A 21,911-nucleotide genomic window follows, 5' to 3' on the forward strand; every position below is an offset into this window, starting at 1 on the left:
GCTGGCCGCCACCTGCTGCTTCCTGAGACAGCGGAGGCCAGCTGGGGCCTGGGCACAGGGGTGGGCACTGGGGCAGGGGGCCCCTCCGGGCGGCTAGCTCCCTGTGGCCCAGGCGTGCCAGTTCCCCGTCTGCACCCCCCAGCCTCTGCTGCGAGGAGGCGCAGGAGGGATCAAGCATCTGAGCCCCCTTCCTTTCACCGTGGGGGCTGAGACCCAGAGAAGTCAGGCACATGGGCAAGGTCACACCGGAGCAGGTGCCTGGGCTGAGGCATCATCGGCGCTCCGGGCGGGGCTGCAAGGCCCCAGCCTCCCGCCCAATCAGCAGCCGCGCCTCCCGCCCAATCAGGGGCTAACTGGGGGGTATGTAAGGCGAGCAGGCGGCCCCGGGGTCTCACGCCAGGCGAGGGGGCCACCCGTAACTTTTTGCCTGCGGGATGGCTCCCGGGAGCGTCGCTTCCAGTGACACCTCTTCCTCGGCCTCCTCGGCCTCCTCCGCTTCCTCTGCCTCCTCCGCCTCCTCGGCCTCCGCAGAGGGGTCGTCCATGCCGTCAGGGTCTGAAAAGCCAGGTGAGCTCATGGAGTGGCCCCCTCAGTCCTCCGAGAGGGAGCCTGTTCCCCAGGGGTCCTGATCCTTCCCGCCCCCTGCTCCCTCAGGCTGGCCCCAGAAACCGCACCCCCCCACCCCTCCAAGGGGCAGAAGAGCTGATGCCAGAGGCGGGGGCGGGCAGGGAGGAGAGGGCAGGGGCCTCCCCAGCTGGAGCCCATTTGCTCGGGGCGCGGGCCTCTGCCCAGCTGGGGCTAATTGAAGGGCTGGAGCAACAGGCGGGCAAACGCTTGAGGCTCAACTGCGCTTTGGCTGTAAGGCCGCATCCCAGCTTTCAACCAACATACAGCGCCTCAGGATTCTCTGGGTATGGGGTCCACTGAGGCACACGGACCCGCTTCATCCCCTCCAGGAGCTCCCAGGCTGGGAGGCAGTCAGTTGCTTTGATAATGAGGCATGTGCTTGAGTGGTGGGGAGCCAGAGGGCTGTCGGAGCCGCTCTGGGTGGTCAGGGTAGGCTTCCCAGAGGAGGGTGGGACAGGGGACGTGTTCAAACGAGTATTTGCGAAGATGTCTTTGGAGAAAGAATGGGTCCAAGTGCCTGGGGAGCGCAGGGCAGAGGGGCTCAGTGCTGTTTGGGCCTTGAATGGTGAGTGACAGCGGCCGACCAGGCCGAGGGGACAGCCTGGCTCGGGCCAGGGCCTGGCGGGGAGCGTGCTGGTGGAGGGCTTGGTTTTCCTTTTGGTGGGTGGTGGTGCTGCATGACTTCCCTCCGGCTGGGGCAGAGTTGGGAGAACAGCAGTGATGGGGAGGCGCTGATCGGACCGGGCCTCCCAGGTTGAGGTCAGGTGTCAGGTCAGGTGGCTGAGGGATGCGAGAGATTCTAGATGCGCGTGGAAAGAGTGACAAAGGGGAGAAGTCTGCGCCCTGGGGATGGCGGCTGAGAGGCTTGTGGGGAGCAGGAGTGACCTCAGGGTTTCGGTTCCAGCCAGAGACAGGCCGGGCAGTGGCCGGGAGAGCGTCGAATCCTGGCCACCAGACCCCCAGGGACCAGTGGGCAGTGATGAGGCCCTAGCTTGTTGCCTGGGTAGAAGTGAGTTTCCACACAGAGACGGAAAGTAGTGAAGCAAGTCCAGCGTTTATTAGGAGGAAAAAGAGTACATGTGGATATAGACACACGGGCGGGCTCAGAGAGGGTCTTGCCCTCGTGGTTTGAATCACGTTTATGGGGCATTTCTCCTGGGTTTCCTCTGGCCAGGCACCTTGCTTGGCCTGCTTGTGTGTCTGTATTTGGTAACCTCAGTCTCCTCCCACGTGTGCGTGCGCATCTCCGAGCCGAGATGGAGTCTAGCGCGGAGGCCTGTGGGTAGCTGACATCACTTGCTATGGGGTGACACCCACTCCCCTTTTGACCTCCAAGCAGCCTTTCTGTGCCTGTGTCGTTGGGGAGGCCTCCTTAACTTCGACAACGAGGAATACGTGATCTTCTTTCTGGGCAGGGTCCAGCCTCCTCCGTCCGTGTGCTTTTGTGGAGTTTCTGTCCGTAGGGGAGAAACTGTTCAAGCCTGGGGCCCATCTGTGTCCTGCCTCGGGTGGGGATGGGGTGTTCAGGACATGCCCTGGGCACCTGTTTGGGTGTCTGGGTAGGTATGAGAGATAGGCACCTGTGGGGGAGAGAAGACGAGGGACAGGTTTGTAAGGAGCGTGAGCTCTTCTTTTGGACACCCCAGTATACAGCAGGCATTGACTAACTGCAGAATGAGGAGCTGAACAGTTTGGAGGGCCGGGGGGAGGATGGAGACGCGCGGGTGGCTCCCTGGGACAGGGCGTGGTTTGGGGGAGACAGGGCAGCAGTTAGAGCTGTCACCCCGGGCCAGGCCCCTTGAGAAACCCTCTAACCCTGCAGCTGGAAGGGCTCAGACCACGCTAGGGCTCCTGCCGGGGAGGCGGGGCTGGGAAAGCTGAGGCTCAAAGTGAGACTCCAAGGTCTGACTGACCTCAGCTTCTATGGACTCGCGGTCTCTGACCCCAAAATGAATATTCTCAGACACTGGGCTCCTCCTGGCCAGGAAACAACAGAGGTTGAATTTGATTAAGTCTCTCTACAAATGTTGCTAAGGTCTAGAGTTTTTAGATGGTGGTGGTTTTCTTTTTTTTTTCACTTTAAAATGTTTTAAAATATATATATATATATACTAGCCATTTGATTCCTTTTCTTGAGTCTTCAGGTTTTGCAGGTTGGTTGGAAGTCAACATTTCTAATCACTGGTTTCATATTTAAACCACTTTTATGTGCTTTATGGTGACTGATACATCTCTCCCTGGCTCCCTCCTTACCCTTGTATCCTACTCTCGTTTGCAACGTTTTAAATATAACAGCTTACTGAGATACCTCAATAATTCACATAGCACACCATTCACTCATTTACAGTGGCTTTTAGCACATTCACAGTTGCCTGTTTCCATAGTCAATTTTCATCTCCTCTAAATGAAAACCTATACCTGTTAGCAGTCACTCCCCATCACCACCCACCTCCCAGCCCCTGGCAACCATTAATCTACTATCTAGCCCTGATTTGCCCATTCCTGGCATGTCACATGAACTAAATCATACAATTGGGCTTCCCAGATGATGCTAGTGGTAAAGAACCTGCCTGCCAGTGTAGGAGACATGGGTTCAATCCCTGGGTCGAGAAGATCCCCTGGAGGAGGGCATGGCAACCCAATCCAGTATCCTTGCCTGGAGAATCCCCATGGACAGAGGAGCCTGGCAGGCTACGGTCTATGGGGTCACAGAGAGTCGAACATGAGGTATGTAGCTTGTCGTCTGTCCCTAGGGCTGTTGTGAGCCCCTGTGTGATTTTGGCTATAAAAGAGGGCCCATTATGGCTCTGGGGAGACTTGGGAAGTCCAAAGCGAGGAATTACTTCTTTTTAAAAGGAACTTAGAGATGTCCATAGCCTTTTCAGATCAGGTGGGGAAGGCTTCAACCCATCCTGTGAAAGTATCAACCAAGCCCAGACCATATTTATATCTTGATCGTGGGGGCATTTGGGTGAAATCTAACTGCCAATCTTCCCCTGGATGTGTCAGTCGGCACTGAATTGGCCTGAGTAACAGAGGGGGGATTGGATGGGTCTGGGCATTATTATGGGGCTTCCCTGGTGGCTCAGATGGTCAAGAATCTGCCTGCAATTGCAGGAAACCAGGTTTGACCCCTGGATTGGAAAGATCCCTTTCAGATTATTATGGGCACATAAGTCACAGGCCAGTGTTGCTTGCTTTACTGTTCTTGCAAGCCCCTTCCCTGAAAAAGCCTTTTGCCTCAAGTCCCATGGTGCATCCCTCCCATAGTGGAGGCATCGTCAACTCTTAGTTTCCATTGTTGGGCCTCCGGGACTAGAAGCTTCCCCTGCTCTTCATACTAACCTGTGCTTCCTCTATCCTAGCCCCATTTCTCAGCATGTTCTTGTTCCTATGGGGAGTACTGGAGAAGACCAGGGAGTTCAGGGCGGGCAATCACTAGGACCATAACTTGAGCTCTTGCACACAAGCTGTGTGTTTTGCAGTTCAATCAACTTGGGCTTCCCTGGTGGCACAGATGGTAAAGAATCCACCTGCAATGCAGGAGACCTGGGTTCGATCCCTGGGTAGGGAAGATCCCCCGGAGAAGGAAATGGTAACCCACTCCAGTATTCTTGCCTGGAGAATCCCATGGACAGAGGAGCCCGGGGCGGGGGTGGGGGATACAGTCCATGGGGTCACAGAGAGGCAGACACGACTAAGCAACTAAACAACAACATTCTAGATGGACATTTCCAAAGCATAATGATTCCTATAGCATTTACCAGAAAGCTCTTATCACAGTTATATTTGCCCAAAAGTTTAATTGCATAAGGTTATTCTGTTTGATGACAGATTTTATGATAGCAGAAACAACATGCACTTACTGACTTTCAGTAACCCTAGGTACAGTAAAAGTGTCATGTTGATAACTCTAAAGACAGGTCTGTATTAATTAAACCCACAAGCCTAAGCCAGATAAGTTAATTTCTACAGAACCAGGGATCTCATAGTTTTCCCGCTTGAATTCAAAAAGGTCTCTCTTCTTCTTCAGTTAGGGATGGATCAGGTAATTCTTGGAGCCCAGGCAGAAGAGTTACGTTGCAAAGGCAGAGGAGAGAGACCCAAGCCCCTCTCTTTTTCTTTTTTGTTCTTTAAAATTCTCCCCAAATAACCCAAGGCTGGAGTCTCAGGCAGTTTGGGCTATGTTTGTATTTCGAGGTTTGAATTCTCCACCATGTCTTGGCAGGGACTTGCAAGAGCTGTCAGACAGACAAAACTACATACAAGAAAGACACCAGTGACAAAAGTTTATAAAGATACAGATAAGACTTTAGGATGATTGGGATGGGAGTGTAGTGGGTGAGGACCGAGGGAGAGGTAAACGGAGGAGAGATAGGAAAAACCGGGAAAGAGGAAGATACAGAGAAATTGCCATTTCAACCTGCCCCCTGCCAGGTGTCTGTTCAGACACCAACCTGTGCGCCTCCAGAAAGGGCCGGTGAAGGAGGGGGCACCCTGGCCGCTGCCCACGGGGCTCATCAAGCCTGGAAACCAGCTGGGTGTCCGTCATCTCTGGGACTCTCACGCGCGTGTACACAAGTGTGTGGAAATCTGCTGCGTGGGCCCGTTCCCAAGGGGACGTCTCTTGGCGGCAGGGAAACAAAGGTGAGCATATTGGGGGTGATTGGACTTTGGGCCGCGTGCTGAGGTTTGAACATCTGTCACTTATGAGATAAACCTCCCATCGGGAGAGCCTCCCCACTTCTGCTCACCACCCATCAGGTGAGCCCTTGGCCAGAGGGAGCAGGTCTCACAAGCTGGGGGAAGCGATGCTGTAGCTGCCTGGTGTCCACTCTCTCGGAAGGATAAGACAAGGAGGAGAGGACAGAGATTTCAGGAGCTGGAAAAGGACACAGGGGAGGAGAAGGCATTGCCCAGGTGAGGGTCCCGAGATGCCCCGGGGCCGGGAAGGCAGACTTACCACCTGTGGTGACGCTGAAACGAGACTCAGGTGGGCGCGGGTCAGCCACAGGAAGGCTTCATTCCATGGTCTTGGACGTGCCCAGATCCTCTCCTGGGAAGTGGGCAATTGTCCCCTACATGGCGTCACTGGATACTTTGCTACCGACCATGGTTCTTGGCCTCCTTAAACAGTAGAAATCGATCAGAATTCAGGCAAGGATTTATTGCAGTTCCTGCTGCAGAAGGAGGAATGAAAACAAGTAACAGGTCCCCTCGTTTGCTCTCTGAGGTGGGGGCAAATTGGTTCCTCATATGGGGTGAGGGTAGGGGTGTGTTCAGGGGTCAGGCCAAAGAGTGGCCTAGGTGGTCTGTCTGTCCCTTTAGAGGTGTGGAGTGCGGGGTCACGCACAGCACCCTGCTTTTGCTCCCAGCTCATCAGAAGTAGCAGTCGAGTTTTGGGGTTTTTTTTTTTTTGTATCTTCTTGTCCATAATTTGCCTCCACTGCTTCTATGGTGGCTCAGACAGTAAAGAATCAGCCTTCAGTGCAGGAGACCTGGGTTCAATCCCTGGGTCGGGAAGATCCCCTGGAGAAGGGAATGGCAATGGCAACCCACTCCAGTATTCTTGCCTGGGAAATCCCACGGACAGAGGAGCCTGGCGGGCTCCAGTCCATGGCGTTGCAGAGAGTCGGACATGACTGAAACAACTTGGCACACACCCATGCGTGTCGTTGTTTGCAGTCACTTAGAGTTTCTTTGTGCCCTGTTGCTGGAGAGGACGTTTGTCCGGGTGCCAGCCCTGCAACAAGCAGTCCCAGGTCGCAGCCTGTCTCAGAGCTCTCACCCCAGGCCAGGCCCCTCCAGAAACCCTCTCCCTCTGCTGCTGGGAGGGCTCGGACCTCCCTGGGGCCCCCTCCCCGCTGTTGGAGATGGGGGGTGGGGTGCAGTCGAGGCCCCCAGGTCCTGGCTGACCTGAGACTCCACTGATTTGCAGGCTCTGGTCCCAAAATGAATACTCTCAGACACTGGCTTCTTCCTAGCCAGGGGGCAATAGAGGGTGAATTTGATAAGGTCTCTTTACAATTTTTGCGGACATCTAGGGTTTTCAGGTGGGGTTTTTTCCGACTTTATTTTGTAAAAATGTATGAATTTCAGGTGTACGGTATACATATATCTATTCCTTGGATTCTTTTCCCGTGTAGTTGACTTCAGAGTATTGAGTAGAATTCCCTGTGCTACCCAGCAGGTCCTGATTAGTCATCTGTTTTATATATAATAGCGTGTATATGTCAGCGCCAATCTCCCAATTGATCCCTTTCCCCTTTCTCTCCTGGTAACCAGACGTTTGCTTTCCACATCTGTGACTCCATTTCTGTTTTATAAATAAGTTCATTTCTACCGTTTTCTTATATTCCACATAAAACCAGTATCACCTGGTGTTTGTCTTTCTCTGACTGACTTCACTCAGTGTGATAAATCTCAAGTCCATCCACGTTGCTGCACATGTCCTTATTTGGTTCTTTTTTAGGGCTGAGTGATGTCCCATTGTATGTATGTACCACATCTTTGTCCACTCCTCTGTTGATGAATATTTTGATTGCTTTCATGTCTTGGTTATTGTAAATAGTATTTCAGTGAATAATGGGGTGCACGTATCTTTTTGAATTATGATTTTCTCTGAGGACATGCCCAGGAGTGGGATTGCTGGATCATCCAGTAATTCTATATTTAGTTTTTTAAGGAACCTTCATACTGTTCTCTTCCACAGTGACTGAGCCAATTTATATTCCCACCAACAGTGTAGGAGGGTCTCCTTTACTCCACACCCTTGCCAGTATTTATTTTTTGTAGACTTTTTGATGATGGCCATCCTGACTGGTGTGACGTGATTCCTCACTATAGTTCTGACTTGCCTTTCTTTAATAATTAGTGATGTTCAGCATTTTTTCATGTGCTTTTTGGCCATCTGTATGTCTTCTTTGGAGAAATGTCTATTTAGATCTTCTGCCCATTTTTTGATTGAGTTGTTTTTGATATTGAGCTGCATGAGCTGTTTGTATATTTTGGAGATTAATCCCTTGTCAGTTGGTTTGTTTGTAAATATTTTCTCACAGTTTGTGGCTTGCCTTTTCGTATAGTGGTTTTTTTTTTTTTTGCTATGCAAAACTTTGAAGTTTAATTAGATCCCATTAGTTTATTTTTTAAAACTTTTTGTTGAAGTATAGTTGATTTACATTGTTCTGTTAGTTTCAGGTATACGGCAAAGCGAGTCAGTTATACATAAACATACATTGTTGTTATTGAGTCGCTAAGTTGTGTCTGGCTCTTTGTGACCCCATGGATTGTAGCCCACCAGGCTGCTCTTCCCTTGAAATTTCCCAGGCAAGAATACTGGAGTGGGTATCCATTTCTTTCTCCAGGGGATCTCCCCAAACCAGGGATTGAACCTGCGTCTCCTACTTGGCGGGTGAATTCTTTACCAGTGAGGCTCCTGGGAAGCCCACATATTCGTGTATCCACTCAGTTTTAGGTTCTTTTACCATACAGGCCGTTACAGAGTGCTGAGGAGAGCTCCCTGTGCTATAAAGCAAGTTATTGTTAGTTATCTATTGTGTAAATGGCAGTGTGTAAATCTCAGTCCCAGCCTTCCAATTTATGCCCCCCAAGCTTATCCTGTGGTAGCTGTCGTTTGTCTTCTACATCTGTGTCTCTGCTTCTGTTTTGTAAATAAGTTCATTTGTATTCTTTTTTTTTTTTTTAGATTCCACACACAAGTGATGTCATGTATTTGTCTTTTTGTGTCTGACGCACTTCATTCAGTATGACCTCCTCTGTGTCCGTCCATATTGCTTCAAATGGCCTTGCTTTGTTCCTTTTATATGACTGAGTAATATTCTATTGTATATATGTAGCACACCTTTCTTATCCATTCCTCTGCTGATGGGCATTTAAGTTGCTTCCATGTCCTGGCTGTTGTAAATAGTGCTGCAATGAAACTTTGGATTATGGTAGCTTTGTAGTAGTCTGAAGTCTGGGAGCCCAATTTCTCCAGCTCCGTTTTTCTTTCTTGAGGTTGCTTTGGCTATTTGGGGTCTTCTGTGGTTTCATACAAGCTGGAGATTGTTTTGTTCTAATTCTGTGAAAAGTGCCATTGATAATTTGTGAGGGATTTTGTTGAACCTGTAGATTGCTTTGGATGGTACAGTCGTTTTCACAGTGTTGATTCTTTCAACCTAGGAACGTGGTATATCTCTCCATTTGTCTGTGCCACCTTTGGTTTCTTTCACCAGTAGCTTACGGTTTTCTGAGTAGAGTTCTTTTACATCCTTAGGTAGGTTTATACATAGGTGTTTTATTCTCTGCTGCAGTGGTAAATAGAATTGTCTCCTTAATTTCTCTTTCTGATCTTGCATTGTTAGTATATAAGAATTTGAGATATATGTTTTTTTTGACTGTGCTGGATCTTTGTTGCTGCGCATGGGTTTTCTGTAGTTGTGGGCGGGGGCACACTCTCCACTTGTGGTGTGTGGGCTTCTCATTCCGGTGCCTTCTCTTGTCGTGGGCACTCGGGCTTCAGTAGTTCTGGCATGCGGGCTTAGTTGCCCCATGGCAGATGGGATCTTCCCAGACCAGGGAACAAAGCTGTGTCCCCTGCATGGGCACGTGGATCCTCAACCACTGGGCCCCCAGGGAGGCCCTGCAAGAGATTTCTGTGTATTCCTTTGGAATTCTGCAACAGTGCAGATTTCATTGATGGGCTCTCTTACATGGCCTCCTTAGAATTCTCCAGGTAATAATGTCACATCTGCAAACAGTAACAGCGTTACTTTTCCAATTTGGATTCCTTTTATCTTTTTCTTCTCTGATTGCCATGGCTAGGACTTTCAAAGCACTGTTGCATATAGTGGAGAGAGTGGACTTTCCTTGTCTTGTTCCTGATTTTAGAGGAAATGCTTTCAGTTTTTCACCATTGAGAATGAGGTTTGCTGTGGATTTGTCATTTGTGGCCTTTATTATGTTGAGGTAGGCTCCCTCTATGCCCACTTTCTAGAAAGTTTTTATCATAAATGGGTGTTCTGAATTTTGCCAATCATTTTTTTGCATCTCTTGAGATGATCATATGGCTTTTATTCTTCAGTTTGTTAATGTGATATATCACACTGGTTGGTTGGTGGAATACTGATGAATTCTTGCATCGTTGGGATAAATCCCTCTTGATCCTGGCGTATGATCCTTTAATGTGTTGTTGGATTCAGTTTGCTAGTGTTTGTTAAGGATTTTTGTATCTATGTTCATCAGAGATATTGACCTGTAATTTGCTTTTTTTGTGGTATCTTTGCCTGGTTTTGGAATCAGGGTGATGGTGGCCTCATAGAATGAGTTAGTGGGTGCTTCTTCTTCTGCAGTTTTTTGGAAAGGGTTTCAGAAGGATAGGGTGTTAACTCTTCTCTAAATGTTTGATAGAGTTTGCCTATGAAGCCATCTGGTCCTTGACTTTTGATTATTGGAAGATTTTTAATTACAGTTTTAATTTCAGTATTCATGATTGGTCTGTCTATATCTTCTATTTCTTCCTGGTTCAGTCTTGGAAGGTTGTACCTTTCTAAGGATTTGTGCATTTCTTCCAGGTTGTCCAGTGTTTTGGCAAACCTGTGAAAGTTGCTCACTTGTGTCCAACTCTTTGCGACCCCGTGGACTATACAGTCCATGGAATTCTCCAGGCCAGCATATGGGAGTGAGTAGCTGTCCCTTTCTCCAGTGGATCTTCTCAACCCAGGTCTCCTGCATTGCAGGTGGATTCTTTACCAGCTGAGCCACAAGGGAAGCCCATAGTTACTTGTAGTAATCTCTTTTGAGTGTTTGTATTTCTGTGGTGTCAGTTGTAATTTCTCATTTTTCATTTCTAATTTTGTTCATATGAACACTTTTCCTTTTTTTCCTGATGAGTCTAGCTAAAGGTTTACCAATTTTATTTATCTTTTCAAAGAACCAGTTTTTAGTTTCATTGATTTTTAATACTGGTTTTCTTTGTTTCTGTTTCATTTATTGCCACTCTGATTTTTCATGATTTCTGTCCTTCTACCTTTGGGTTTTTATTTGTTCTTTCTCTAGTTACTTTAGGTGTAAGGCTAGGTTCTTTGAGATTTCTCTTGTTTCCTGAGATAAGATTCTAATGCCATAAATTCTCTCAGAGCTGCTTTTGCATTAGAATAGTTGTGTTTTCATTGTGATTTGCCTCTCGGTATTTTTTTATTTCCTCCTCTGATTTCTTCAGTGATTGATTGGTTATTTAGTAACGTGTTTCACCTTCATGTATTTGTGTTTTTTACAGTTTTTTTCCCTGTAATATATTCCTAATCTCATAAGGTTGTGGTAAGAAAAGATACTTGATATGATTTCAATTATTAAAAATGTACCGAGGCTTGCTTTGTGACTCAAGATGTGATCTGTCCTGGAAAATGTTCCATGTGGATGTGAGGAGCAAGTGTACTCGGCTGCTTTTGGATGGAATGCCCTAAAAATACTAATTGAATCTGCCTGGTTTGTTGTGTCATTTAAGGCTCATGTTTGCTTATTTTCTGCCCAAATGTTCTCTCCATTGGTGACAGTGGGGTGTTAAAGTTCCCCACTGTTATTGTGTTATTGTTGATTTCCCCTTTTATGGACGTTAGCATTTGCCTTATGTGCTGAGGTACTTCTGTGTTGGGTACATATATATTTACGATTGTTCTATCTTCTTCTTGGATTAATCCCTTGATGATTATGTAGTGTCCTTCCTTGTCTCTTGTAAGAGTCTTTAAGATCTGTTTTCTCTGATATGAGTATTGCTACCCCCGCTTGCTTGCTTTCTTTTTAAACTGGGGTATGGTTGTTTAACAGTGTTGCTAGGCTCTACTGTACAACAGAATGATGAGGTGTGGGTACACCCACCCCTCCCGTCCGAGTGACTGCAGAGCCCTGAGCTGAGCATCTGTGCTGTGCCGCAGTTTCCTACTGGGTATCGCTTTACACATAGCAGTGCCTGCATGTCACCCCCAGGCTCCCCGTCCATCCCACTTCCCTCCCCACCCCCATGTCCACGCGTCCATCCTCTGCATCTGTGTCTCTGTTGCTGCCCATCAAACAGGTTCATCTAGACCACTTTTCTAGATCCCACATAGATACATTAATATACAATGCTTGTTTTTCTCTTTCTGACTTACTTCACTCTGTCGGATGGTCTCTGGTTCCATCCACAAATAACCCAATTTTGTTCCTTTTTATGGCTGAGTAATATTTCTGTCTGTGTGTACATACACATATACGCACACCCAGATCTTCATCCATTCATTCTTTTCATGTCCTGGCTATTGTAAATAATGGTGCAGTAAACACTGGGGTGCACGTGTCTTTGTGAATTACGTTTTTTTCACGGCATATGCCAAGTAGAAGTAGTGGGATTCCTGGGTCACATAGTAGTAGTTCCATGTTTAGTTCTTTAAGGAACCTCCTTACTGTTCTTCATAGGGGCTGTATCAATTTATGTTCCCACCAGCAGTACAAGAGAGTTCCCTTTTCTCCATGCCCCCTCCAGCATTCATCATTGTTCGTAGATTTTATGATGATGGCCATTCTGACTGGTGGGAGGTGATATCTCATTGTAGTTTTGACTTGCATTTCTCTAATGATTAATGATGTTGAGCATCTTTTTATGCATGTGCTGGCTATCTCATGTCTTCATTGGAAAAATGTCTGTTTAGGTCTTCTGCCCATTTTTTGATGGGGTTGTTTGATTTTTTGATACTGAGCTGCATGAACTGTTGGTATATTTTGGAGACTAATCCTCTGTCACTTGGTTTGTTTGTAAATATTTTCTCTCCTTCTGAGGGTTGTCTTTTCATCTTGTTTATGGTTTCCTTTGCTGTGCAAGTTTTTCAGTATAATTAAGTCCCATTTGTTGATTTCTATTTTCTACGATGTGGGTCAAAAAATTTCTTGCCATGATTTATGTCAGAGAGTGTTCTGCCTATGTTTTCCTCTAAGATTTTTGTAGTTTCTGGCCTTACATTTAGGACTTTAATCCATTTTGAGTTTATTTTTGTGTGTGGCATGAGGAAGTGTTCTAATTTCATTCTTTTTCATGTAGCTGTCCAGTTTTCCTAGCACCGCGTACTGAAGAGACTGTCTTTTCTCCATTGTATATTCTTGCTTCTTTTGTCATAGATTAGGTGACCATCGGTGGGTGGGGTTGTTTCTGGGTTTTCTATTTTGTTCAGTTGATCTATATTTCTGTTTTGTGCCGTAACATACTGTCTTGATTACTGTAGCCCTGTAGTATAGTCTAAAATCAGGGAGCTTGATTCCTCCAGGTCTGTTTTTTGTTTTTTTTTTTAATACAAATTATATAAATTTTTTGTTCTAATTCTGGTAGCCAAAGTCTTGGAGCTTCAGCTTCAGCATCAGTCTTTCCAATGAATATTCAGGGTTGATTTCCTCTAGGAATGATTCATTTGATCTTGCAGTCTAAGGGTCTCTCAAGAGTCTTCTCCAGCCCCACAATTCAAAAGCATCAATTCTTTGGGCCTTCTTTATGGTCCAACTCTCACATCTGTCCATACATGACTACTGGAAAAACCATAGCTTTGACTATATGGACCTTTGTCAGCAAAGTCATGTCTCTGCTTTTTAATACACTATCTACATTTGTCATAGCTTTCCTTCCAAGGAGCGTTATGCATAATATCATGTCATCTGCAAACAGTTACAGTTTTACTTTTCCAAGTTGGATTCCTTTTATCTCTCTTTCTTCTCTGACTGCTGTGGCTAGAACTTCAAAACTGTGTTGAATAATAGTGACAAGAGTGAGCTTCCTTGTTGTAGAGGAATTTCCTGATTTTAGAGAAAATGCTTTCAGGTTTTCACCATTGAGAATGAGGTTTGCTGTGGGTTTGTCATATATGGCCTTTATTTTGTTGAGGTAGGTTTCCTCTATGCCTCCTTTCTAAAGTTTTCATCCTAAATGAGTGTTTTGAATTTTGTCAAGGGTTTTGTGTGTCTATTGAGATGATTATATGGTTTTTGCTTTTCAATTTGTTAATGTGGTATATCACACTGGTTGACTTGTGGATATTGATGAATCCTTGTATCATTGGGATAAATCCCACTTGATCATGGTGTATGATCATTTAATGTGTTGTTGGATTCAGTTTGCTAGTACTTGTTGAGGATTTTTGTGTCTGTGTTCGTCAGTGATACTGGCTTGCAATTTTCTTTTTTTTGTGGTATCTTTGTCAGGGTTTGGAATCAAGATGATGGTGGCCTCAGAGAATTAATTTGGGAATGTTCTTCCTCCCAAGTTTTTTGGAAGCATTTCAGAAGAATAGGTGTTAACTTTTCTCTAAAGGTTTTATTGATGGGCTTCCCTGGTAGCTCAGCTGGTAAAGAATCTGTCTGCAATGCAGGAGAGCCCGGTTCGATTCCTGGGTCGGGAAGATCTGCTGGAGAAGGGATGGGCTACCCACCCCAGTATTCTTGGGCTTTCCTGGTGGCTCAGCTGGTAAAGAATCTACCCACAATATGGGAGACCTGGGTTCAATCCCTAGGTTGGGAAGATCCCCTGGAGAAAGGGAAAGGCTACCCACTCCAGTATTCTGGCCTGGAGAATTCCATAGACTGTATAGTTCATAGGGCCGCAAAAAGTCAGACACAACTAAGTGACTTTCACATCACTTCTCTAAATGTTTGATCAAATTCACTTGTGAAGCCATCAGGTCCTGGACATCTGTTTGTTGGAAGATTTTTAATTACAGTTACAATGTCATGACTTGTAACTGGTCTGTTTATATCTTCTGTTTCTTCTGGGTTCAGTCTTGGAAGCTTATACCTTTCCAAGGATTTGTGCATTTCTTCCAGGTTGTCCAATTTATTGTCATGTAGTTGCTTGTAGTAATCTCTTATGAGCCTTGCATTTCTGCGGTGTCAGTTGTAAATTTCTCTCATTTCTAATTTTACTGACTTGAATCTGTTTTCTTTTTTTCTTCATGAGTCTCTCTAAAAGTTTATAAATTTTATTTATCTTCTCAAAGAACCAGCTTTCAGTTTCCTTCTTCTTTTTTTTTTTTTTGCTATTCTTGTCATTCCCACTAACTTTGGTATTTGTCTCTTCTTTCTCTAGTTCCTTTAGGTATGAGGTTATGTTGTTTATTTCAGAGTTTTCCTGTTTCCGGAGATAAGATTCTATTGCTGTAAATTGCCTCTTAGAGCTGCTTTTGCATTAAGATTGTTCTGTTTTCATTGTGATTTGTCTCTAGGTATTTTATTTCCTCTTTTGATTTCTTCAGTGATTCATTGGTTGTTAAATAACGTATTGTTTAACCTCCATGTGTTTGTGTTTTTTACAGTTTTTCCCCATGTAATTGATTTCTTATCTCATAGTGCTATGAAAATATACTTGATATGATTTCAGTTTTTCAGAATGTACCAAGACTTGATCTGTGACCCAGGATGTGATCCGTCCTAGTGAATGTTCCATGTGGATTTGGGAGAAAGTGTATTCTGCTGGTTTTGGGTGGAGTGCCCTAAAAATATTAATTGACTCTATCTGGTCTATTGTGTCATTTAAGGCTTATGATCCCTTATTTATTTCCTGCCCGAATGTTCTGTCCACTGGGGTCAGTGGAGTATTAAAGTCCCCTGCTATTACTGTGTTATTGTGAATTTCCCTTTTTATGGCTATTAGCATTTGCCTTGTTCCCTGGTAACTTAGCTGGTAAAGAATCCACCTGCAATTTGGGAGACCTGGTTTCTATCCCTGGGCTGGGAAGATCCCCTGGAGCAGGGCGTGGCAACCCACTCCAGTATCCTTGCCTGGAGAATCCCATGGTCAGAGGTGCCTGGTGGGCTACAGCCCGTGGGGTCGCAGAGGGTGAGACACGGCTGAGCGACTAAGCACAGCTCATGGAGGTGCTCCTGTGCTGAGTACATCTATACTTCTTCTTGGATCGATCCCTTGATCATTATGTAGTGTCCTTCCCTGTCTCTTACTGCAGTCTTTATTTCAATATCTATTTTGTCGGACATGAGCATTGCTGCCCCAGCTTGCTCTCCTTCTTTTAAAATCGGGGTATAGTTGCTTTTACAATGTTGCTAGTTTCTACTGTACAACAGAGTGAGTCAGCGATATGTGTACACGTATCGCCTCCCTTCACCCACCCCACCCCTGTAGGTCACCGCAGAGCCCTGCGCTGAGCTCCATGTGCGGTCCAGCAGGCCCCCACTGGCTGTCTGTTTTACATAGAGGAGTGTACGCGTGGCAAACCCAACCTCCCAGTCCATCCCACTTCCCTCCCCCACCCCGTGTCCACACATCCATACGTCTGTGTCTCTGTTCCTGCCTTGCAGAGGGGTTCATCTGTACCTCTCTTCTAGATTCCACTCATATGCATTAAGACACGACACTTGTTTTTCTCCTTTTGACTAACTTCACTCTTAAAGACAGTCTCTGGCTTCGTTCATTTCTCTACAAATGACTCAATTTCTTTGCCTTTTATGGCTGATTAATATTCCATTGTGTGTGTGTACACACACACACCAGATATTCATCCATTCATGTGTCAATGTATATTTAAGTTCCTTCCATGTCCTGGCTATTGTCAAGAAGAAAATGAAGTTGCTCAATTGTGTCTGACTCTTTGCGAGTCCATGGACTAAAGCCTGCCAGGCTCCTCATCCATGGAGTTTTTCCAGGCAAGGATGCTGAAGTGGGTTGCCATTTCCTTCTCCAGGGGATCTTTTGCTCAATTGTGTCTGACTCTTTGCGAGTCCGTGGACTAAAGCCTGCCAGGCTCCTCATCCATGGAGTTTTTCCAGGCAAGGATGCTGAAGTGGGTTGCCATTTCCTTCTCCAGGGGATCTTCCAGACCCAGGGATCGAACCCAAGTTTCCCACACTGCAGGCAAACTCTTTACCATCTGAGCCACCAGGGAAGCCCAAAGTGAAAGTGAAAGTTGCTCAGTCATGTCTGACTCTTTGCGACCCCATAGACTGTATATAGTTCATGGAATTCTCCAGGCCAGAATACTGAAGAGGGTAGCTGTTCGCTTCTCCAAGGGATATTCCCAACCCAGGGTTTGAACCCAGGTCTCCCTCATTGCAGGTGGATTTTTTTTTTTTTTTTAAACCAGCTGAGCCACTAGGGAAGCCCAAGAATACTGGAGTGGGTAGCCTATCCCTTCTCCAGTGGATCTTCCCAACTCAGGGATAGAACCCAGGTCTCCTGCATTGCAGGTAGATTCTTTACCAACTTAGCTATCAGGGAAGCCATGGCTATTGTAAATAATACTGCAATAAACATTGCAGTGCCTGTGTCTTTTTCAATTAAGGTTTTTTTCATGGTATATGCCCAGTATTGGGATTCCTGGATCATATAGTAGTTCTATTTTTAATTTTTTAAGGAACCTCCATGCTGTTTTCCATATTGGCTGTATCAGTTTACATTCCCACCAACAGTGCACCCTCTCCAACATTTATTGTTTGTAGATTTTTTTATACTAGCCATTCTGACCAGTTTGAAGTGATCTGGCATTGCAGTTTTGGTTTGCATTTCTCTAATAATTAGTGAAGTTGAGCGTATTTTCACGTGCTGCTTGATCATCTGTATGTCTTTGGGGAAACGTCTAGTTAGGTCTTCTGTCCATTTTCTGATTGGGTGTTTTTTTTGATATTGAGCTGCATGAGCTGTTTGTATAGTTGGGAGTTTAATCCCTTGTCAGTTGCTTCATCTGCAGATATTTTCTCTGATTCTCAAGGTTGTCTTTTTTGTTTGTTTATGGTTTCCTTTGCTGTGAAAAAGCTTTTAAGTTTAATTAAGTCCCATTTATTTATTTTTATTTAAAATATTTTATTATAGTTGCTTTACAATGTTGTGTTATGTTCTACTGTACAGTAAAGTGAATCAGCTGTGTGTGTGTGTGTATAGATATCTTCTTTGGATTTTTTTCCCCTTTAGATCACCACAGAGCATTGAGTGAAGTTCCCTGTATTATACAGTAGGTTCTCGGTCAATTACAACCTCTCCATTCACCCCATTCTCCCCTACCCCCTTGGTATCCATACATTTATTCTTTATGTCAGTGTCTCTATTTCTGCTCTGTACAAAATTTTTCAGACTCCACACATGCATTAACATACGATATTTTTCCTTTTCTGACTTCACTCTATGACAGTCTCGAGCTCCATCCATGTCTTTACAAATGACCCATTTTTCATTCCTCTTTATGACTAATAGTCTGTCAAAAAAGATCTTGCTGTGATTTATGTCAGAGAGTGATCTATGTTTTCCTCTAAGAGTTTTATAGTTTCTGGCCTTATAATCCATTTTGACTTTAATTTGCATATGGTGTTAGGAGGTGTTGTAATATTATTCTTTTTCATGTATTTGTGCAATTTCCCCAGCACCACTTATTGAAGAGACTGCCTTTTCTCCATTGTATATTCTTGCCACATTTGTCATAAATTAGGTGACCGTAGGTGTGTGGGTTTATTTCTGGGTTTTCTATTTCATTAATCTATATTTCTCTTTTTGTGCCATACCATATACTGTCTTGATTACTGTAGCCCTGTAGTATAGTCTAAAATTAGGGAGCTTGATCCCTCCAGCTCTTCTTTTTTTTAATACAAATTATAAATTGTTTTGTTCTAATTCTGTGAAAAATGCCATTGGAAATTTGATAGGGATTGCACTGAACCTGTAGATTGCTTTGGGTAGTGTTGTCATTTTTACAGTATTGGTTCTTCGAACCCAAGAATGTGGTGTATCTCTCTCTCTGTTTGTGCCGTATTTGATTTCTTTTATCAGTGTCTTATTAGAGTTTTCCAAAAGCGTGTCTTTTGCCTCCTTAGGTAGTTTTTTTTTCTTGCTATTTTATTCTTTTTGTTTCAGTGGTCAGTGGGATTGGTTTCTTAATTTCTCTTTCTGATCTTTCATTGTTAGTATACAAGAATGCAAGAGATTTCTAGGTTTTCATTTTGTGTCCTGCAACAGTGCCAATTTCATTGAGCTCTGCTAGTTATCTGGGGGCATCTTTAGAATTTTCTATGTATAGTATCTGTCATTTGCAAACAATGACAGTTTTACTTTTCCAATCTGAGTTTCTTTTATCTATCCTTCTTTGCTGTAGCTAGGATTTCCAAAACTATGTTGAATGTTTAGAGTCAACTTCCTTGTCTTGATCTTAGAGGAAATGCTTTTAGGTTTTCACCATTGAAAGTGACGTGTTCTGTGGGTTTTGTCATTTAATGGCTTTTATTATGTTGAGGTAAGTTTCCTCTATAACTACTTTCTAAAGTTTTTTTTTTTTTATCATAAATGGGTGTTTTGAATTTTGTGAAACTGTTCTGTGTCTACTGAGATGATCATATGGTTTTTATTCTTCAATTTGTTAATGTGATGTATCACACTGGTTGATTTGTGGATACTGAGGAATCCTTACATCATTGTGAGAAATCCCACCTGATTATGATTTATGTTCACGTAATGTGTTGTTGGATTCAGTTTGCTAGCATTTGTTGAGGATTTTTGTCTTTGTTCGTCAGTGATACTGACTTGCAGTTTTCTCTTATTGTGGTATCTTTGGCTGATTTTGGAATCAGGGTAATAGTAATGGTGACCTCATAGAATGAGTTTGTGTGTTCCTTTGTCCACGAATTTTTGTAAAGAGTTTCGGAAGAATAGGTATTAGCTCTTCTCTAAATGTTTGATGAAATCCACAGCCATCTGGTTCTGGACTTTTGTTTGTCGAAAGATTTTACATTACAGTTTCAACTTCATGGCTTGTGATTGGTCTGTTGATATCTTCTATTTCTTGCGGGTTCAGTCTTGGAAGGTGGTACCTTTCTTAGGATTTGTGCATTTCTCCCGGTTGTCCAATTTATCATCTTAGAGTTGCTTGTAATAATGTATTATGAGCCTTTGTGTTTCTACAGTGTCAGTTGTCATTTCTCCTTTTTCATTTCCAATTTTATTGATTTGAGTCCTCTCCCCTTTTTTTTCTTGATGAGTCTCTATGAAAGTTTACCGATTTCAATTATCTTTTCAAAGAACCAGCTTTTAGTTTCATCGGGGTTTTTTTTGCTGTTGTTGTCTTCATTCCCATTTCATTTATTTCTGCTCCAATTTTTCTGATTTCTTTCCTTCTACTAACTTTGTGTTTTGTTTCTTCTTTCTCTAGTTGCTTTAGCTGTAAGGTTAGGTTTTTTTTTTAATTTATTTTTTTATTGAAGGATAATTGCTTTACAGAATTTTGTTGTTTTCTGTCAAACCTCAACGTGAATCATCAGCCTTAGGTTGTTTATGTGAGAGTTCCTTATTTCTTGAGCTAGGATTAAATTGCTGTCTATTCCCTTTTAGAACTGCTTTTGCTACATCCCACAGGTTTTGGGTGGTAGATTTTGTGTTGCTGTGTTTGCACTGTGATTTGTTTTAATGTATTTTTTCTTTCCTCTTTGATTTCCTCAGTGATCTCTCGGTTATTTACTAGTGCATTGTTTAGCTTCCATGTGGTTTTTTGTTTAGTTTTTTTAAATGTAATAAATTTCTAATCTCATAGTGTTGTGATTGGAAAAGATGCTTGGTACAATTTCAATTTTTAAAATTTACCAAGGCTTGATTTGTGACCCAAGACATGATCTATCCTGGAGAATGTTCCATGTGCATTTGAGAAGGAAGTGTATTCTGTTGCTTTCAGGTGGAATGTCCTATAAATATCATTTAAGTCTATCTGGTCTCTTGTCTTTTCATGCTTGTGTTTCCTTATTAATTTTCTGTCGGGATCATCTATTCATTGGTGTAAGTGGGGTGTTAACTTCCCCTGCTATTATTGTGTTACTGTCAATTTCCTCTTTTATGGGTGTTTGCCATTTGTACTGAGGTGCTCCTAAGTTGGGTGCATAAATAGTTACAATTGTTATATCTTCTTTTGGAATTGATCCCTTGATCATTATGTTGTGTCCTTCCTTGTCTCTTGCAACAATCTTTATTTTAACATATATTTTGTCTGATAAGAGGTTAGCTCCTCCAGCTTTCTTTTGATTTCCATTTGCATGGAGTATCTTTTTCCATTCCCTCACTTTCAGTCTATATGTGTCCCTAGGTCTGAAGTGTGTTTCTTATAGACAGCTTATAAAGTGGATATTGTTTTTGTATCCATTCAGCCAGCCTATGTCTTTGGTTGGAGCACTTAATCCATTTACATTTAAAGTAATTATTGATACATATATTCGTATTGCTATTTTCTTTTTTTTTTTCAAGTTTCCTTGATTTCTTTTTTTTAATTTTTTTTCATTTATTTTTATTAGTTGGAGGCTAATTACTTCACAACATTGCAGTGGGTTTTGTCAGACATTGACATGAATCAGCCATGGAGTTACACGTATTCCCCATCCCGATCCCCCCTCCCACCTCCCTCTCCACCCGATTCCTCTGGGTCTTCCCAGTGCACCAGGCCTGAGCACCTGTCTCATGCATCCCACCTGGGCTGGTGATCTGTTTCACCATAGATAGTATACATGCTGTTCTTTTGAAACATCCCACCCTCGCCTTCTCCCACAGAGTCCAAAAGTCTGTTCTGTACATTCTGTGTCTCTTTTTCTGTTTTGCATATAGGGTTATCATTACCATCTTTCTAAATTCCATATATATGTGTTAGTATACTGTAATGGCCTTTATCTTTCTGGCTTACTTCACTCTGTATAATGGGCTCCAGTTTCATCCATCTCATTAGAACTGATTCAAATGAATTCTTTTTAATGGCTGAGTAATATTCCATGGTGTATATGTACCACAGCTTCCTTATCCATTCATCTGCTGATGGGCATCTAGGTTGCTTCCATGTCCTGGCTATTATAAACAGTGCTGCAATGAACATTGGGATACACGTGTCTCTTTCAGATCTGGTTTCCTTGGTGTGTATGCCCAGAAGTGGTATTTGCTGGGTCATATGGCAGTTCTAGTTCCAGTTTTTTAACAAATCTCCACACTGTTTTCCATAGTGGCTGTACTAGTTTGCATTCCCACCAACAGTGTAAGAGGGTTCCCTTTTCTCCACACCCTCTCCAGAGTTTATTGCTTGTAGACTTTTGGATAGCAGCCATCCTGACTGGCGTGTAATGGTACCTCATTGTGGTTTTGATTTGCATTTCTCTGATAATGAGTGATGTTGAGCATCTTTTCATGTGTTTGTTAGCCATCTGTATGTCTTCTTTGGAGAAATGTCTGTTTAGTTCTTTGGCCCATTTTTTGATTGGGTCATTTATTTTTCTGGAATTGAGCTGCAGGAGTTGCTTGTATATTTTTGAGATTAATC

At 43.8% G+C, this 21,911-nt stretch overlaps 1 protein-coding gene across 2 annotated transcripts in view; it reads left to right on the forward strand.

Moving 5' to 3' along the window:
- The first annotated feature begins 410 nt into the window (after positions 1-410).
- The window catches only part of LOC122424842 (histone H1.8), a 29,575-nt gene continuing 8,074 nt past the window's right edge, over positions 411-21,911 (forward strand). For both annotated transcript variants that reach the window (XM_043443073.1, XM_043443074.1), the window contains exon 1: positions 411-567. In XM_043443073.1, the coding sequence (XP_043299008.1) occupies positions 435-567 (133 nt within the window). In that variant the 5' untranslated portion in view covers positions 411-434. The remainder of the gene's footprint in view (positions 568-21,911) is intronic.

Source organism: Cervus canadensis, chromosome 22, assembly GCF_019320065.1.
Source record: "Cervus canadensis isolate Bull #8, Minnesota chromosome 22, ASM1932006v1, whole genome shotgun sequence".
Taxonomy (NCBI): domain Eukaryota; kingdom Metazoa; phylum Chordata; class Mammalia; order Artiodactyla; family Cervidae; genus Cervus; species Cervus canadensis.